Source organism: Chlamydotis macqueenii, chromosome 10 (genome assembly GCF_036417535.1).
Source record: "Chlamydotis macqueenii isolate bChlMac1 chromosome 10, bChlMac1.mat, whole genome shotgun sequence".
NCBI lineage: Eukaryota > Metazoa > Chordata > Aves > Otidiformes > Otididae > Chlamydotis > Chlamydotis macqueenii.
Window position 1 is genome coordinate 17,761,463 of NC_141565.1, and position 11,866 is coordinate 17,773,328.

Sequence of the window (11,866 nt, forward strand, 5' to 3'; positions counted from 1 at the left end):
CTGGCAGTGTCGTGCCGGGGCCCGGCGGCCTTCGGGCCTCGCCCCGGCGTGCCAGGCCCCGGGCAGCCGGGGCTCTCCCTACGCCCGCCTCCCTGATGCTTCCCGGGAGCCTCGCACGGCACCCTCGGGGACGAGGCCTGTGGCGATCGCGGCGCTTTAGAGCCTACGCCATGAACAGGGACAAAAGGTGGGGGCGAGATCGGCCTCGACCGGGCGGCTTCTCCACCCGAGCTGTGTTTTCAAATGTTTTTCTTTTTTGCCTGACCGGCGCTCTCTGCGCTGGGGCTGGCCCGTGAGCACACGTAAACCAGCTTCTGCACGCAGGAGCCTTCACTCTCCGACAGTAACACACGGAACGGTGCCCACGCGCAGAGTGGGAAGCGGAGCAGGGCTGCACTTCAGGCCTCAGGCTTCTGAACTTTTGGGATCCAAATCCTCAGATCGAGCTGTGAGAAGCAGCTGCCAGCCTCCAGCGTTGCGGTTACATTGGGTTTATTTTACCCCCCGGCCTCCATTTTGGGTAGGCCTTTGTCACCCAACATGGCGCAGCCAGCCTGCGCTCAAGGTGAAGCGTGAAAGCGCTGGAAGCGCGCTCCGTTCTGATGGGTATGGCTGGGGTCCGAACCGGCGGCGCCTTTCCCCTCCGGAGCTGGAGGGTTTGGGGCGCAATCGCCCCGCTAGCAGGGCCTCCCCCCCGCGATGGCGCGACACCCCCAGTGCCTCCTCGGCTGGGGCAGCCGCTGCGTGACCCTGTGCCACCAGACGCCGTGTGACAAAGGACGCGAGCGGGATTCGCTGTGCGGGACTCGTCATCCTTTTGCTGAAGAAACAATGAGCGCGCTGACAGCAGCAGCGCGACGCCCCTGTCAGCTGCCTTCCCCGGGGGTGTGACGGGGCTCGCACACGCCCGTTCGCTTCTGCTGTCGCTCGCTTCTTCACCTCTCGCTCCCCGCGCCGAGAAGCGGCCGGGGCCCGCGGCGGGGCCGGGAGCCGCCCCGGGGCGGTGCCGCGGAGCTGTCGGGGCCTGCGCGGCGGCGGCGGGGCGGCAGCCATGGAGGTGCAGGTAGCGCCGTTGCGGGCCTGGGACGACTTTTTCCCCGGCTCGGATCGCTTCGCCCGGCCCGATTTCAAGGACATCTCGAAATGGAACAACCGGGTGGTCAGCAACCTGCTCTACTACCAGACCAACTACCTGATGGTGGCCGCCGCCGTCGTCTCCATCGTGGGGTCAGTGCGCGGGCCTCGCTCTCCCTGCGGCGACAGAAGCCGAGGAGGGGCCGGGGGGCTGCGGGGGGGGGGGCTCGGGGGTGACCCCCTTCCTCGGCCCGGTGCCACGGGGAAGGGTCCGATCCAGCCCGGCCCCGGGCGCTGCGCTGCCGGGCGGGGTGTCGGGGGTGCAGGGGCAGGGAAGCCGCCTTTCGCTTCTTCTGCCTTTCCTTAAACCTCTGATTTACTCGGTGTCGCCTAAAAAAAAAAAATTAAGGCCTGGTTACAGCCTGCCTTGTGGAGGCGGGGCTAGGGTAGGATCTAGGATTTATTTCTTCACTGGTGGGGGTCTGGCAGGTCTGAGGGCTCCCTCTCCTCTTCGTTGTCCACGGGCTGAGCCCCAGGCCCTTCTGCCCAAGGGAGAGGGCTCCAGGCACCGGGCTTGTCGCTGGGCACCCTGGGCTGGGCGGAAGGCAGCGGTGCGTTTGTGCCAGCTGTCACTGAAAAACAGAGCCGCATCCTGTGCGGTGATCTGTGCTTCCTCACTGAATCTGTCCAGTGTCACTGCTCAAGCTGAGATAAGCTTCTCTTTAAAAAAAAAAAAAATCTGCTCTCTGTTGCTTGTAATTTTAAGCTTATGTCCAAGGGACGGAGAAAGCCTTTCTTATTTCTGAGCTAGCTCATACTGAAAAAAAACTTTAATATAAAATAAGGTACCCATTCTTTTTGTTTTGGGGCAGGATTGAGACCATGTGAAGGCAAGACCATCTACTGGTATGATGTTCTGTAAGGCCCGGCTTTCTTAAAAAGAATTGTGAAATAACCTTCTAATAATCTTTTGACTCAAAGCTTATGTGACTTTTCTTCAAGTATTGCTCTAGGGCCTTTGGTCAGAAAGCTCTTAAGCAATGCAGCAGAGGCTGATGATTAAGCTCTTAATGTGGAAACTGAAATACTCCACTCTTCACAACAAACAATGCGCGAATGTGAACACTTACACTGGAGAATTGCCTGGCCACTAGGCCAGGGTGGTTTTGGCTGAAGTGTATCTTATCTTGCATGTTGCAGAGGCTTAAAATTCTTCCCCTAAATCCTTTTTGTTTATTTGTTTATTATTTATTTTGTGTTTGGTTGGTCTGCATCTTGTTAGGGCTTCTGAAGCTGTTGACCCAGCATCTAAGTTGGTGAAGATTCTCTGGTTGGAAAACTGAGATGGCAGCATCTTTTACTCAGTCTCCTAAATTCCTTCCTCCTCTTGAACTCCAATGTCTTTTCTTCAGATTAAGGGTGATATAACTCCCACTTATTTCCCACTATTTTGCTGGGGTGGGAGGTGGAGGAGGAAGAGAGTCACAGAAGGTAAATATTAATATCAGAACTGTAATTCTAATATTTTAATGTTGAGTGCTAACTCTCTGAATTGAAAACTTAAGGATGAGAAAGACCTGAAGTGGGATCTTGATCGCAAGTTTGGTTTTTTTTATTACATGTCTTAGGGCCTTTGTTATATGATGAATCTCATTCTTATAACACTGAAGTAAAAGATGATGGAAGAACTCTTAAAGGAAACAGAATAACACTTCGATAGAGAAAAAAGAATCTGTCCATTTCTTTTATTGGAAAGATTTTTCACTTGGCCAGGCTGTGACTTTGGGGAAAGGGAAAGTTCTCCCGATAAATTTAAATTGATGACTAAGCTGTCGTCTTGGACTTCATTCTGTAATAGGCAGGAATCCCGGAGTGATAAACGATGAATCATGTTTTTTTAGGACCTTCAGGGCTGTATACCGGCCTAGGAACAGAGGATCATTGAAACTGCCACTGTCATGGTCTTCTTGTGATCAAAACTAAACTTAGCCCATGACCAGCTCTACCTGTTCCTAAACCATCTAATTATACAGACAGACTTGTAATACAGAGGTGGTATTTTCAGCTATTGTAGTATCTGGTTGCTGTGGTGATGTGCTGGGCTGACATGGAAATTGTAGCCTAGAGCTTTCTTGGCGCTGGAAGTACAATGCTTATGGCAGCGGCTTCAATTTGTTGCCTCTCATACAGCAAAATTGACCTCTCCAGCCTTTTACCATCTCTCTAGCAGGTATGGAATGACCTTACTGTGAGTGTAGTGGAATTGTAATGGTCTCTACTGCATCATTTCCCTGCCTCTCTCCCTCCTTTTTTCTTCTCTGATAGCTAGTGCTATGTGTAAATGATGTTCTGTGCTTTGCAACAATGTAAATTTTACTTTCAGCTTGCAGGACTAGGTAGAAAGTAATAAATCAGTGAGCAAGAAGCTGAAACTAATTAATGCCACTCTACTAGGCTGGTGGTAGCAGCCTTGTCTTCCATCCTCGCCACAAATTCCTTTAAGAATGAAACTAAACTAGTGTATTTTTCTTTTCCTTTTTTTCTTTTTTTCCCTCCAACTCTGTTGCAGTAGACTGCTGATAAAAACAAAGATCTAAATCAAATTGTGCCCTTTCTCCCAGTTGTGTAGGAACTGGACTGCCTGTTCTTACCCTGAGCCAGGGCCCTATCATTGTGAGCGCTATACAGATATTTATTAAAACTAGTGCCTCCCACAACAGCTTGCAACTCCCTCTCAAACAATTTGGTTAATAAGTGGAATTTGTGCTTTCACCTATTCCAACAAGGCTTCTCTGTCTTGCAGTTCAAACTTAACTGCTTAAACTCATGTAATAATTTATTCCAGGTTTTTGTTGCCATGTACTTGCTAAAAATTAGTTTCCAAATCTGACAGTACTAAAAGGTGTACTGGATTTCAGAGTGCGAAGTTGTACATGCTACCTCTAGTTCCAGCTATATAACCTCATTGAAGCTAGAAGTGTTGGGAGAGAGGAGGCAGAACCTTAATGTTAATACAAGTGAGGAAGGAAGAATTTTAGTGCTCTCACTTGCTCACTGCTTGGAATACAGTGGAGGAAAAGCTCTTCTAAATGGGAATTTTCATGCTTATTTGATGTCATGGCCTAACTGAGCTGCTGTAAATAATAAGATGTTCTCAATGACTGGAAGCTTCCTACTCAGTGCCTTTGTTCAGACTTGCCTGGTCGCATGCAAAAGAAACAGATGCAACAGCAACTGCTGAATAATCACCCTGAGACAGTAATCTAAAACGGAGATGATTTAAGGATGGAGCTAGCTTGCTTTTGCTTTTTATGTGGCCTGTCCTATTTCCGGGCTTATGCTGCTGAAGGCTTCTTGCCTTACACAAAGGATACATCTAGCTCTTTTTTTCTCTACGCTACAGCCATGTATTTTCCAAGTAAGTACTCACCTCTCCTGCCATAAGTGTGTGCACACATGTGCAGATATGAAGTAACCTGTCAAGAAGATGCAGCAAGTTGCTGACAGCAGAGCTCTTTGGGCTTTCCCGCACCTGTATGGGAAATATAACCTGTCCTGTTATACATGTAGGACAGAGTCTAGAAATACAAATCCGAGAAGTATCTCATCTTAATCTGGTTTTGCTGGCCAGAGGTAGCTACTTTGCTATCAGTACTTCTTCCCACACAACTGCACCACCTGCTGCTGTATCTCTGCTATCTTGTGGTACTACTTCAACAAATAAAATGTCCCTCCGTGCTACTTGGCACAGAACAACGCCTGGGTCCCTGGAGCCTGAAGCCAGGCAGGATGTTTCTTTTATTTGTTTTCTCCCTCTCTTTACTTTGCATTGAAGCAGATGCTGAAGGAAACTTGGTCTCTGAAGGGCAGCAGGAGTGCAACTGCAAGTTGCCCAGCAGCACTGCTGGAACTGAATCGTAGGTGACAGCTTTTCCTTGCCAGTTTGTCCCAGCTGTACTGGAGGTCACAGCATCCTACCAGGGTTGTACCTTGTCCACCACAGAGAGCAATGCAGAAGATCATCCAGCTTGGATGCGCTGAGCTCTGGGCTGTTAGCACCCGCAGATGCTATTTAGTCCTGCCATACTGACTCCTTTCAGGGTCATGAAAGTTAGTGGTTTTCTTCTCCAACCCTAAAAGAGTTTTTCTTCCCCTAAGTCACCTGAGCAGTGTAAACTCAAGTTACCACACCCTTGCCACGCTAATAGTTCCATGCATTACATTTTTAGGTATTTGAGAGGTGTCCCTGCTAAAGGGAATTCTATTTAGAAAGTATCTTGTAACATACTTAATGACCGATCACTTACCTTGTCTCTGCAGCTTTGAAAGACTTCCAGCCTTCTTGCCAGAGCATGAATTCAACGTATTGTGTTCTGGTCTCTATATAAATAAGGCCAATATCAATGCTGGTGGTTCAACTATAAGGTGACTTCCAGGGCTTTTATACAGCTCTCTTTTTCCCCACACACTGGTATTCTAAAATAATGTGTCCATGTTCTTTCCATTTTTAGTCTGTAGATAGTGTGTTTTCGAAACCAGTGTGACAACAGATCTGAGCGAAACTGAATAATGGAGGTCTGCCTTCCTGGAAAATACCATTGCTGGAGAAGTTTCTGCGTACAAATTTCTAGAAGAATCCTAGATAGTGCTGTGAATTATGCTGTGGGCGAGTCAAGCAATAAAGGGGAGCTTGGCATATGACACCCTTACCCAGTACTGTAATCAACAGTATTGAAGTCTGTGGACACATGGCTGATAATTTGAATACCAATTTTTAGTGGCAACGGCTGTCCCCATCTGTTTTCATGTGCCTCTGAATGAATTCACTTGATACTTATCTTCGCTGTTTCCTTGTACGCATTGGAATGCAGCCCACTTCAGAAAATATGTAATTCAAGTAACTTTTCCTAGGAAAGTGAGATCTTTTGAATGCTTTTTTTTTCTTCACATCCCTTACAGCCAGTCAGTTATACAGAACCTGGGTAATACCAGAAAAAAACTATTGTGCGGAGAAGTCTTTGGTCTTTTCCTTATAAATATGGAGGGTTTGCTGTTCACCACCAGTTTCTGAAGTTATAATGAGAGTAGAGGGAAGGGTAGGGAAGATAAAGCTTTGAGAGTATTTACCAGACATATGGAAAGAGCTCTGCCTAGCCCTTTCCTGCTTCCAGGATTATCTTGCCTGTAGATTTTTGGGAACAAAAACTTGTTTGGTGTGAATTGTCTGAGTAAGTTTGTCCATTTCTGGTCTAAGCTAGCTGCGATGTGGAAGTGACTGTTACTTTAAGAATCTCACATATGTGGTAGTACGTATATAAGCCAGGCATGAGTGTGGTTCAGTCATGACCCTCCTTCTCCTGCTGCAAAGGAGCACAGATGAAACTGATTTATTTCCAGAGCAATGCTGTTCACTTTTTCCAGCCTGGAAATTTAAGACTGACAATTCAGAGCTAAAAATAATCTGGCTGGCTACAGGGAGTGACTCAGATGCAATAAGCAAGTCTGCCCTATCACCCCTTCCAAAAAGCCCTATTGCCTGTTCCGCATGAGTAGCAGAAGCAGGTGGAGAACTACTCTGAATTTTAATCTCTTTCCATCCAGTCATCCTGTCTCCTGTTGGCACAACTGACCTAAAGAATCAAGAGCCAGTCTCTGCTCTGAAATAATTCTTGGGGGTTCTTCCTTCTCTAGGAAAATGCTCTCTGGCACTGCAGGTAGAGTGTTGGCATTCCAATCCAGCAACAGATTTCTTCTGCCTGTGCCGGATGTGAGGCACAGACCACAAACCATAGCATCCTCTTCAGCAGTGGGGCAGAGTGGTGAGTCATTGTGCCTGTTAGCTTTGGAACAGTAAGACTGCAAAGTCTACAAGAGGAAATCTTGACTGTGTCCGGCTTTATCGGGGCTGCTGTCGTAGTGATAGCAGCTCAGAGCCTTCAGCTGCTGTGAAGTTAGATCAGTGCACATACAAGCAAGTAAATCAGAATGCGCATGGAATCATACAGCTTATTACTAGGTAAGTGAAATATAATAGAACCTGGACTTTGTGTGAGTGCAGAGCCAAGCTAAGCAAAGTTGTTGCTGAAGGCTTGACTCTAAACAAGCTCTAAATACTTGGGAAGGTGGTTTGAGAGCAGGTGATGTTCTTGCCCTGGTCCGAAAAAGGCACTTGCTGTTTATAGTCCAAAGCTGATCCATCCACTCGATGGCTTGGTGTGCTTGGTAACTCAGATAACAATAACAGAACACAGACCTCAGAGTGACCCTCTTGCCAGGCCTGGCTCTTCTTCCTGCAAGATCTTTATCCCATATCCCAGTTTCTTCTGAATCTCAGGCATGCTTGCTTGGGACTGGGCTCCCATCTGCTGTGCTGACAGTAGTAAGCTCCTTGTGCAGGTTCATAAAATTACTTTGTTTGGGTGTAAACCAATGCAAAAGTTTACTCAGAAAGAAGAAATGGTGAAGTAAATTCCTTTACTCAGTGTTCCCCTACCTTCCCCATTCTGCAAACAGACAAGATAATACAGAAAGCTAGTTCATCTGAAGGCTTAGGCTGAGCCTGGTTTTGGTCATGTATGGGGAGAAGATCAATCCTTTGGGCAACTGATTGTTGGCTCCATGTGCTCCATTTACTAACTCTGGGCCTGGTATCAAGTGAAGGTGTTAATTGCACAAGTTGGAGGGGTCCTGGTGGTAAGTGCTTCTATTGATGAGGTGCTGCATAAACTCATGCTGAGCTGTTGCTCAGGAAGTGAACCTAAAGACAAAGATTATATAAATGCACTGCTAAGTGTAGCTTGTTCAGTTGCACTTGTTGCTTTATTTATCTTCTGCCTGAAAATCAGAGGCTGATAAAGGTCTTGACAGCAACAGCTGACTACTTAATGCCTTATCTCCCTAGTAACAAGTTACCAGTGAGCTAGACATTTGACATATGGACACAAGTCATGAAGGCCCTGAAATGGGACACTTTTTTCTTTCCTCTTCTCTCCAGATTTCTGAGTCCCCTCAATATGCTGATTGGTGGCACTGTGGTGGTGCTGGTGTTCCTGGGGTTTGTGTGGGTATCGCACAACAAGGATATACTCCGCAGGCTGAAGAAGCAGTACCCAACCACATTTGTAGTGGTCATCATGCTGTCTAGCTACTTCTTGATCTCCTACCTGGGAGATGTCATGGTGTTCATGTTTGGGATCACGCTGCCTCTCCTCTGTAAGTATTTTTCCTCTCTTCTGGGGGGCTAGGGGTGTGTGACTTGAGCTTTCTCAAATAAGTCTGCACAGTCAAATTGGCCGTCACCTTTACTATTCTCTGTTTAAATGATCCCAAAGCAAAACTGGGGGAAGGGGACAGACAAAACAGCACAAGCCATCTTTAATATTATTAAGTACCTGTGGTTACTTAAGTGGTCATTGAGACTTCATCTTCCAGTGATGTCATGGCATTGGAGTGTGTCTTAAGATGAACGCTGCAAGAACTATGCATTCCTTGGGCATTAACAATTAATAGGTGTGTTTCTATCATGCAGTGATGTTTGTCCATGCTTCTCTGAGGCTCCGGAACATAAAGAACAAGCTGGAGAACAAGATGGAAGGAATAGGCTTGAAGAAGACCCCAATGGGCATCATACTGGATGCTCTAGAACAGCAAGAGGAAAGTATCAACAAACTGGCTGACTACATATCTAAAGTGAAGGAGTAAGCAGCTGCAACGTGGTATTTTTACCTGTTGTAGGAGTGTAGTTACTATTTACTATTGTTCAAGCTTGCTTTCAGTTTGTGTATAAAACAGGAAATGCACGTGGTACAGATGAATAGTTGCAGGATACAGGTATTCCAAGGTCTTCAGGGCTCCTCTAAGAACATAAGAGCAGCAACTTTTTTCTATTATATAGCAAAATGTTCTGGTGTTTACACAAATACATACTAACTTAAATGTGTTTGTTTGTCTCTTCTTCTGGGGGTAGAGGAGAAAGAGATGGAAACCTATGGAATGCAGTCGCTCAAACTGTCTTGTAGCAAATTTGTCTATTAAAGTAACACCGCTTTCGTCTCAGTTCTACAGGGTGGCAGTTTAGCCAGCTGTATAGTACCTTCAGGCTGAAAATGTTCGAGGTGAGTTGGAATTTATCAAAAGTAGAGATCTCTTGCATCCTCCAAATCTCTCACTTGAGCGGTCTGGCTTGAGACCATGTTGCTAGCTTACCTGGCAAGTGGTAAAACTGTGCAATACTTGTAACAAATATGGGTTCCTGTCCTCACCTCACATTCCTCCTTTAGCAGCTGGGAAACAGTCTAAGTAGATCTAAGCATGAAGAATGTATGTGGCACTGTGCCTGTCAGTTCCAGTAAAATACACCTTTGTTCTCTCCAAAATCTTGATCTAGAGAAACTGCTCCTCTGTGCAGGAGAGCCAGACTGCCTTGCATACCAGCAAAACTATGGCCAAGCATGGGAGGAAAAAAAGTTTTCAGATAGGTTGGATGAGCTAGGTTTCTACCCTACTGATGTTTTTAAATACTGCTACTTTAGGACTTACCTTGTTCTGCTTTAGTCTGTACAGGCTGTTAGGTAGATGGAGGTGTATGTGTGGTCTCTAGTGTGGGTCATCTTTTTCTTTGTTCTTAACCAGAATGCAAAGATATAAGTAAAACATGCATCTCTGACTCTGTACTTCTGACACTCTTCAAAGGAATAAACTGGATTTCAGGTTTACAAGTAAAAGCAATAATGTCAACACACAGTTTCTGAAAACCCATTCCAAATTCATGAAGATATTTGCCTGTAACAACTCCTGAAAGTAGTGTGTGGGATTCTTTTATATATATTTTAACTTAACTGCCAGCTCTGAGGAATTACCTTGATAACCGGAGCTTACCAAAAATAGAGGGGGGGCAAAAAGTTGTCCAGGTGACACTCCATTTCAAATACTCTTGTATTTCTCTTTTCTAACAAAGTAATTTAACAAAAAAAAAAAAGCAAGGATCCTTAAAGTTGAAGCTTTTCTGTAACTTACCATGCTGTTTTCATAGTGGACTGTGTAGAAATCTGAACATGTCATTCCATTTAAGTGTTAAAGTGATCAGTATTTATTGAAAATGTCTGTAGATTCCAGCTGAAGAGTCAATGGCCTGTTCCTCACTTGTAGCGCATGGTCTTTGTTTTTTTTGAAAACTCTTTCCACACTTAAAGAACATAGTAGCCTATGACTTCATCATTACTGTAGAATTTTAAAAACTGCACAGTTATGAAGAAAAATAAATTCTAATGGTGATTACTGAGTGCATTTATTTCAGGTTGGGAAAAGTGGTTGTAAATTTGGGCTTATTTCTGTTTCTATGGTTGCTGACTGCCTAGAGTCGTGGTGGGAGATCTTGTGCCACGTGCGTGTGCAGCTTGTGCCACGTGCGTGTGATGAGCTGCTGCCTTTAAATGCTCTGTATCTGTATTAATTTTGTTGAGGCATGGGAGACCTCTAAGCTGCAGGAATGGTATCACCTTCCTCTTGCATCCTTAGAAAGGCTTCTCTTAAACATTTGTTCATGCTATTTCGTACTGTTATATAACTCTACTTTACTTAACTGGGATTTTACATTTCTTTTAATTACCTGAGAGGGATTTCTGCTTCTAGGATTACTGGGGAGCTGTGCCTTGAGCACTGTGAGGAAGCCAGCTCTGCTGCTCTCAAACTAATGGTGCAGTCTCTGTGTCTGGCTGCCTCCCTCCTCCTGTGATCTCTCAAGAGGCTGCTCAGTGGGAGAACACGGATCAGAGCAGGGCTTCGCAGGTCCTGCTGTATGTACCCTGGTAATACGTGTCAGGGGCTGCAGCGCTGCTGCTTTAGCTACTTCTGGGTGTAGCAGTAACTTGCGCTTGGCAGCTTGAGTTGGAGATTGTGAAGCACTGTAATATATTTTCCTTTGTACTTCCCTGTCCCAACTGCTGAAGTCTTAGCTGTGCTAGCCTGACCTTGAAGCCAGTATGGAGAGCAGCATCGTGTGATAGCTTTCTGAGGGAGTTGCTGTTTGCACTTGTCACTTGCTGTGGTGCTCCATGTAAGGGCTTGGCTAAAAGTACCAAATTCCTTCCCTTTTCTACTTCACACCCTTTACAAAAAGAGAGGGCTGTATGAAACTGGTGCAATGAAAACATTACTTCCTTTTTTATGTCTCTATCATGCAGAAATGGTCTCCCCTTCCCCTTACAGGATACACTTAAAAACTATTTGCTCTGTTTTGGAAAACCTGAGGTATTGCCCGAGTCTGCAGCTTTACAGTTACAGGCAGAAGCAGAGCTGAGAAGGAGCTTTACAAGTTTGGAACACAGAGATTTGAAAGAGACCAGATAAATACAAAAAGGACAAGGATAAATGAAAACTTGAACCAATGACAGTGGAGACTACCTTGGATTCAAAGAGGTCCTGGACATTGCTGGTACTACAGGACTATTATCATAAATGTGGGAAGGGAGGACTAGGATTTAGCTGCCAGGGGAGGTTGCTAAGAGTTACAGGCAGGAGCAAGATGAGACTTACCTGAAAAAAAATCCTGCCAGGAGCTGCAAGGCTGTGCCTTTTCAGCAAGTGTATCAGCCACAGGTAGGCAGGGGAGCTGCTTGCTAGCAAAGGGAAAGGCTTTGTTCTTTCCCTATGCCTTACAGCTTTAAATGGCTTAAAAAAAAAAAAAAAAAAAAAAAAAACCAAAACCCAACCACAAAAACAACCACACTCACCACAAAAACACAAAAATCCAAAACACTAAAAACAACTGGTCTCTTGTGGATATCTTCTATAA

At 45.6% G+C, this 11,866-nt stretch overlaps 1 protein-coding gene across 1 annotated transcript; it reads left to right on the plus strand.

Annotated features, from left to right (window-relative positions):
- Positions 1–818: 818 nt before the first annotated feature.
- Positions 819–10,347, plus strand: ARL6IP5 (ARF like GTPase 6 interacting protein 5). Its single transcript, XM_086755345.1, has 3 exons — positions 819–1,227; positions 8,069–8,286; positions 8,603–10,347. Exons 1-3 carry the CDS (start codon positions 1,052–1,054, stop codon positions 8,773–8,775), a joined length of 567 nt encoding a protein of 188 aa, XP_086611471.1. The 5' UTR covers positions 819–1,051; the 3' UTR covers positions 8,776–10,347.
- The last annotated feature ends 1,519 nt before the right edge of the window (positions 10,348–11,866 follow it).

Bases quoted from the DNA above. Each gene is read 5' to 3' on its own strand.
- ARL6IP5 (XM_086755345.1), top strand. From the start codon at position 1,052: ATGGAGGTGCAGGTAGCGCCGTTGCGGGCCTGGGACGACTTTTTCCCC. The intron at 1,228-8,068 runs GTCAGTGCGCGG...TCTTCTCTCCAG, and splicing joins GCCGTCGTCTCCATCGTGGG to ATTTCTGAGTCCCCTCAATA. The intron at 8,287-8,602 runs GTAAGTATTTTT...TCTATCATGCAG, and splicing joins GATCACGCTGCCTCTCCTCT to TGATGTTTGTCCATGCTTCT.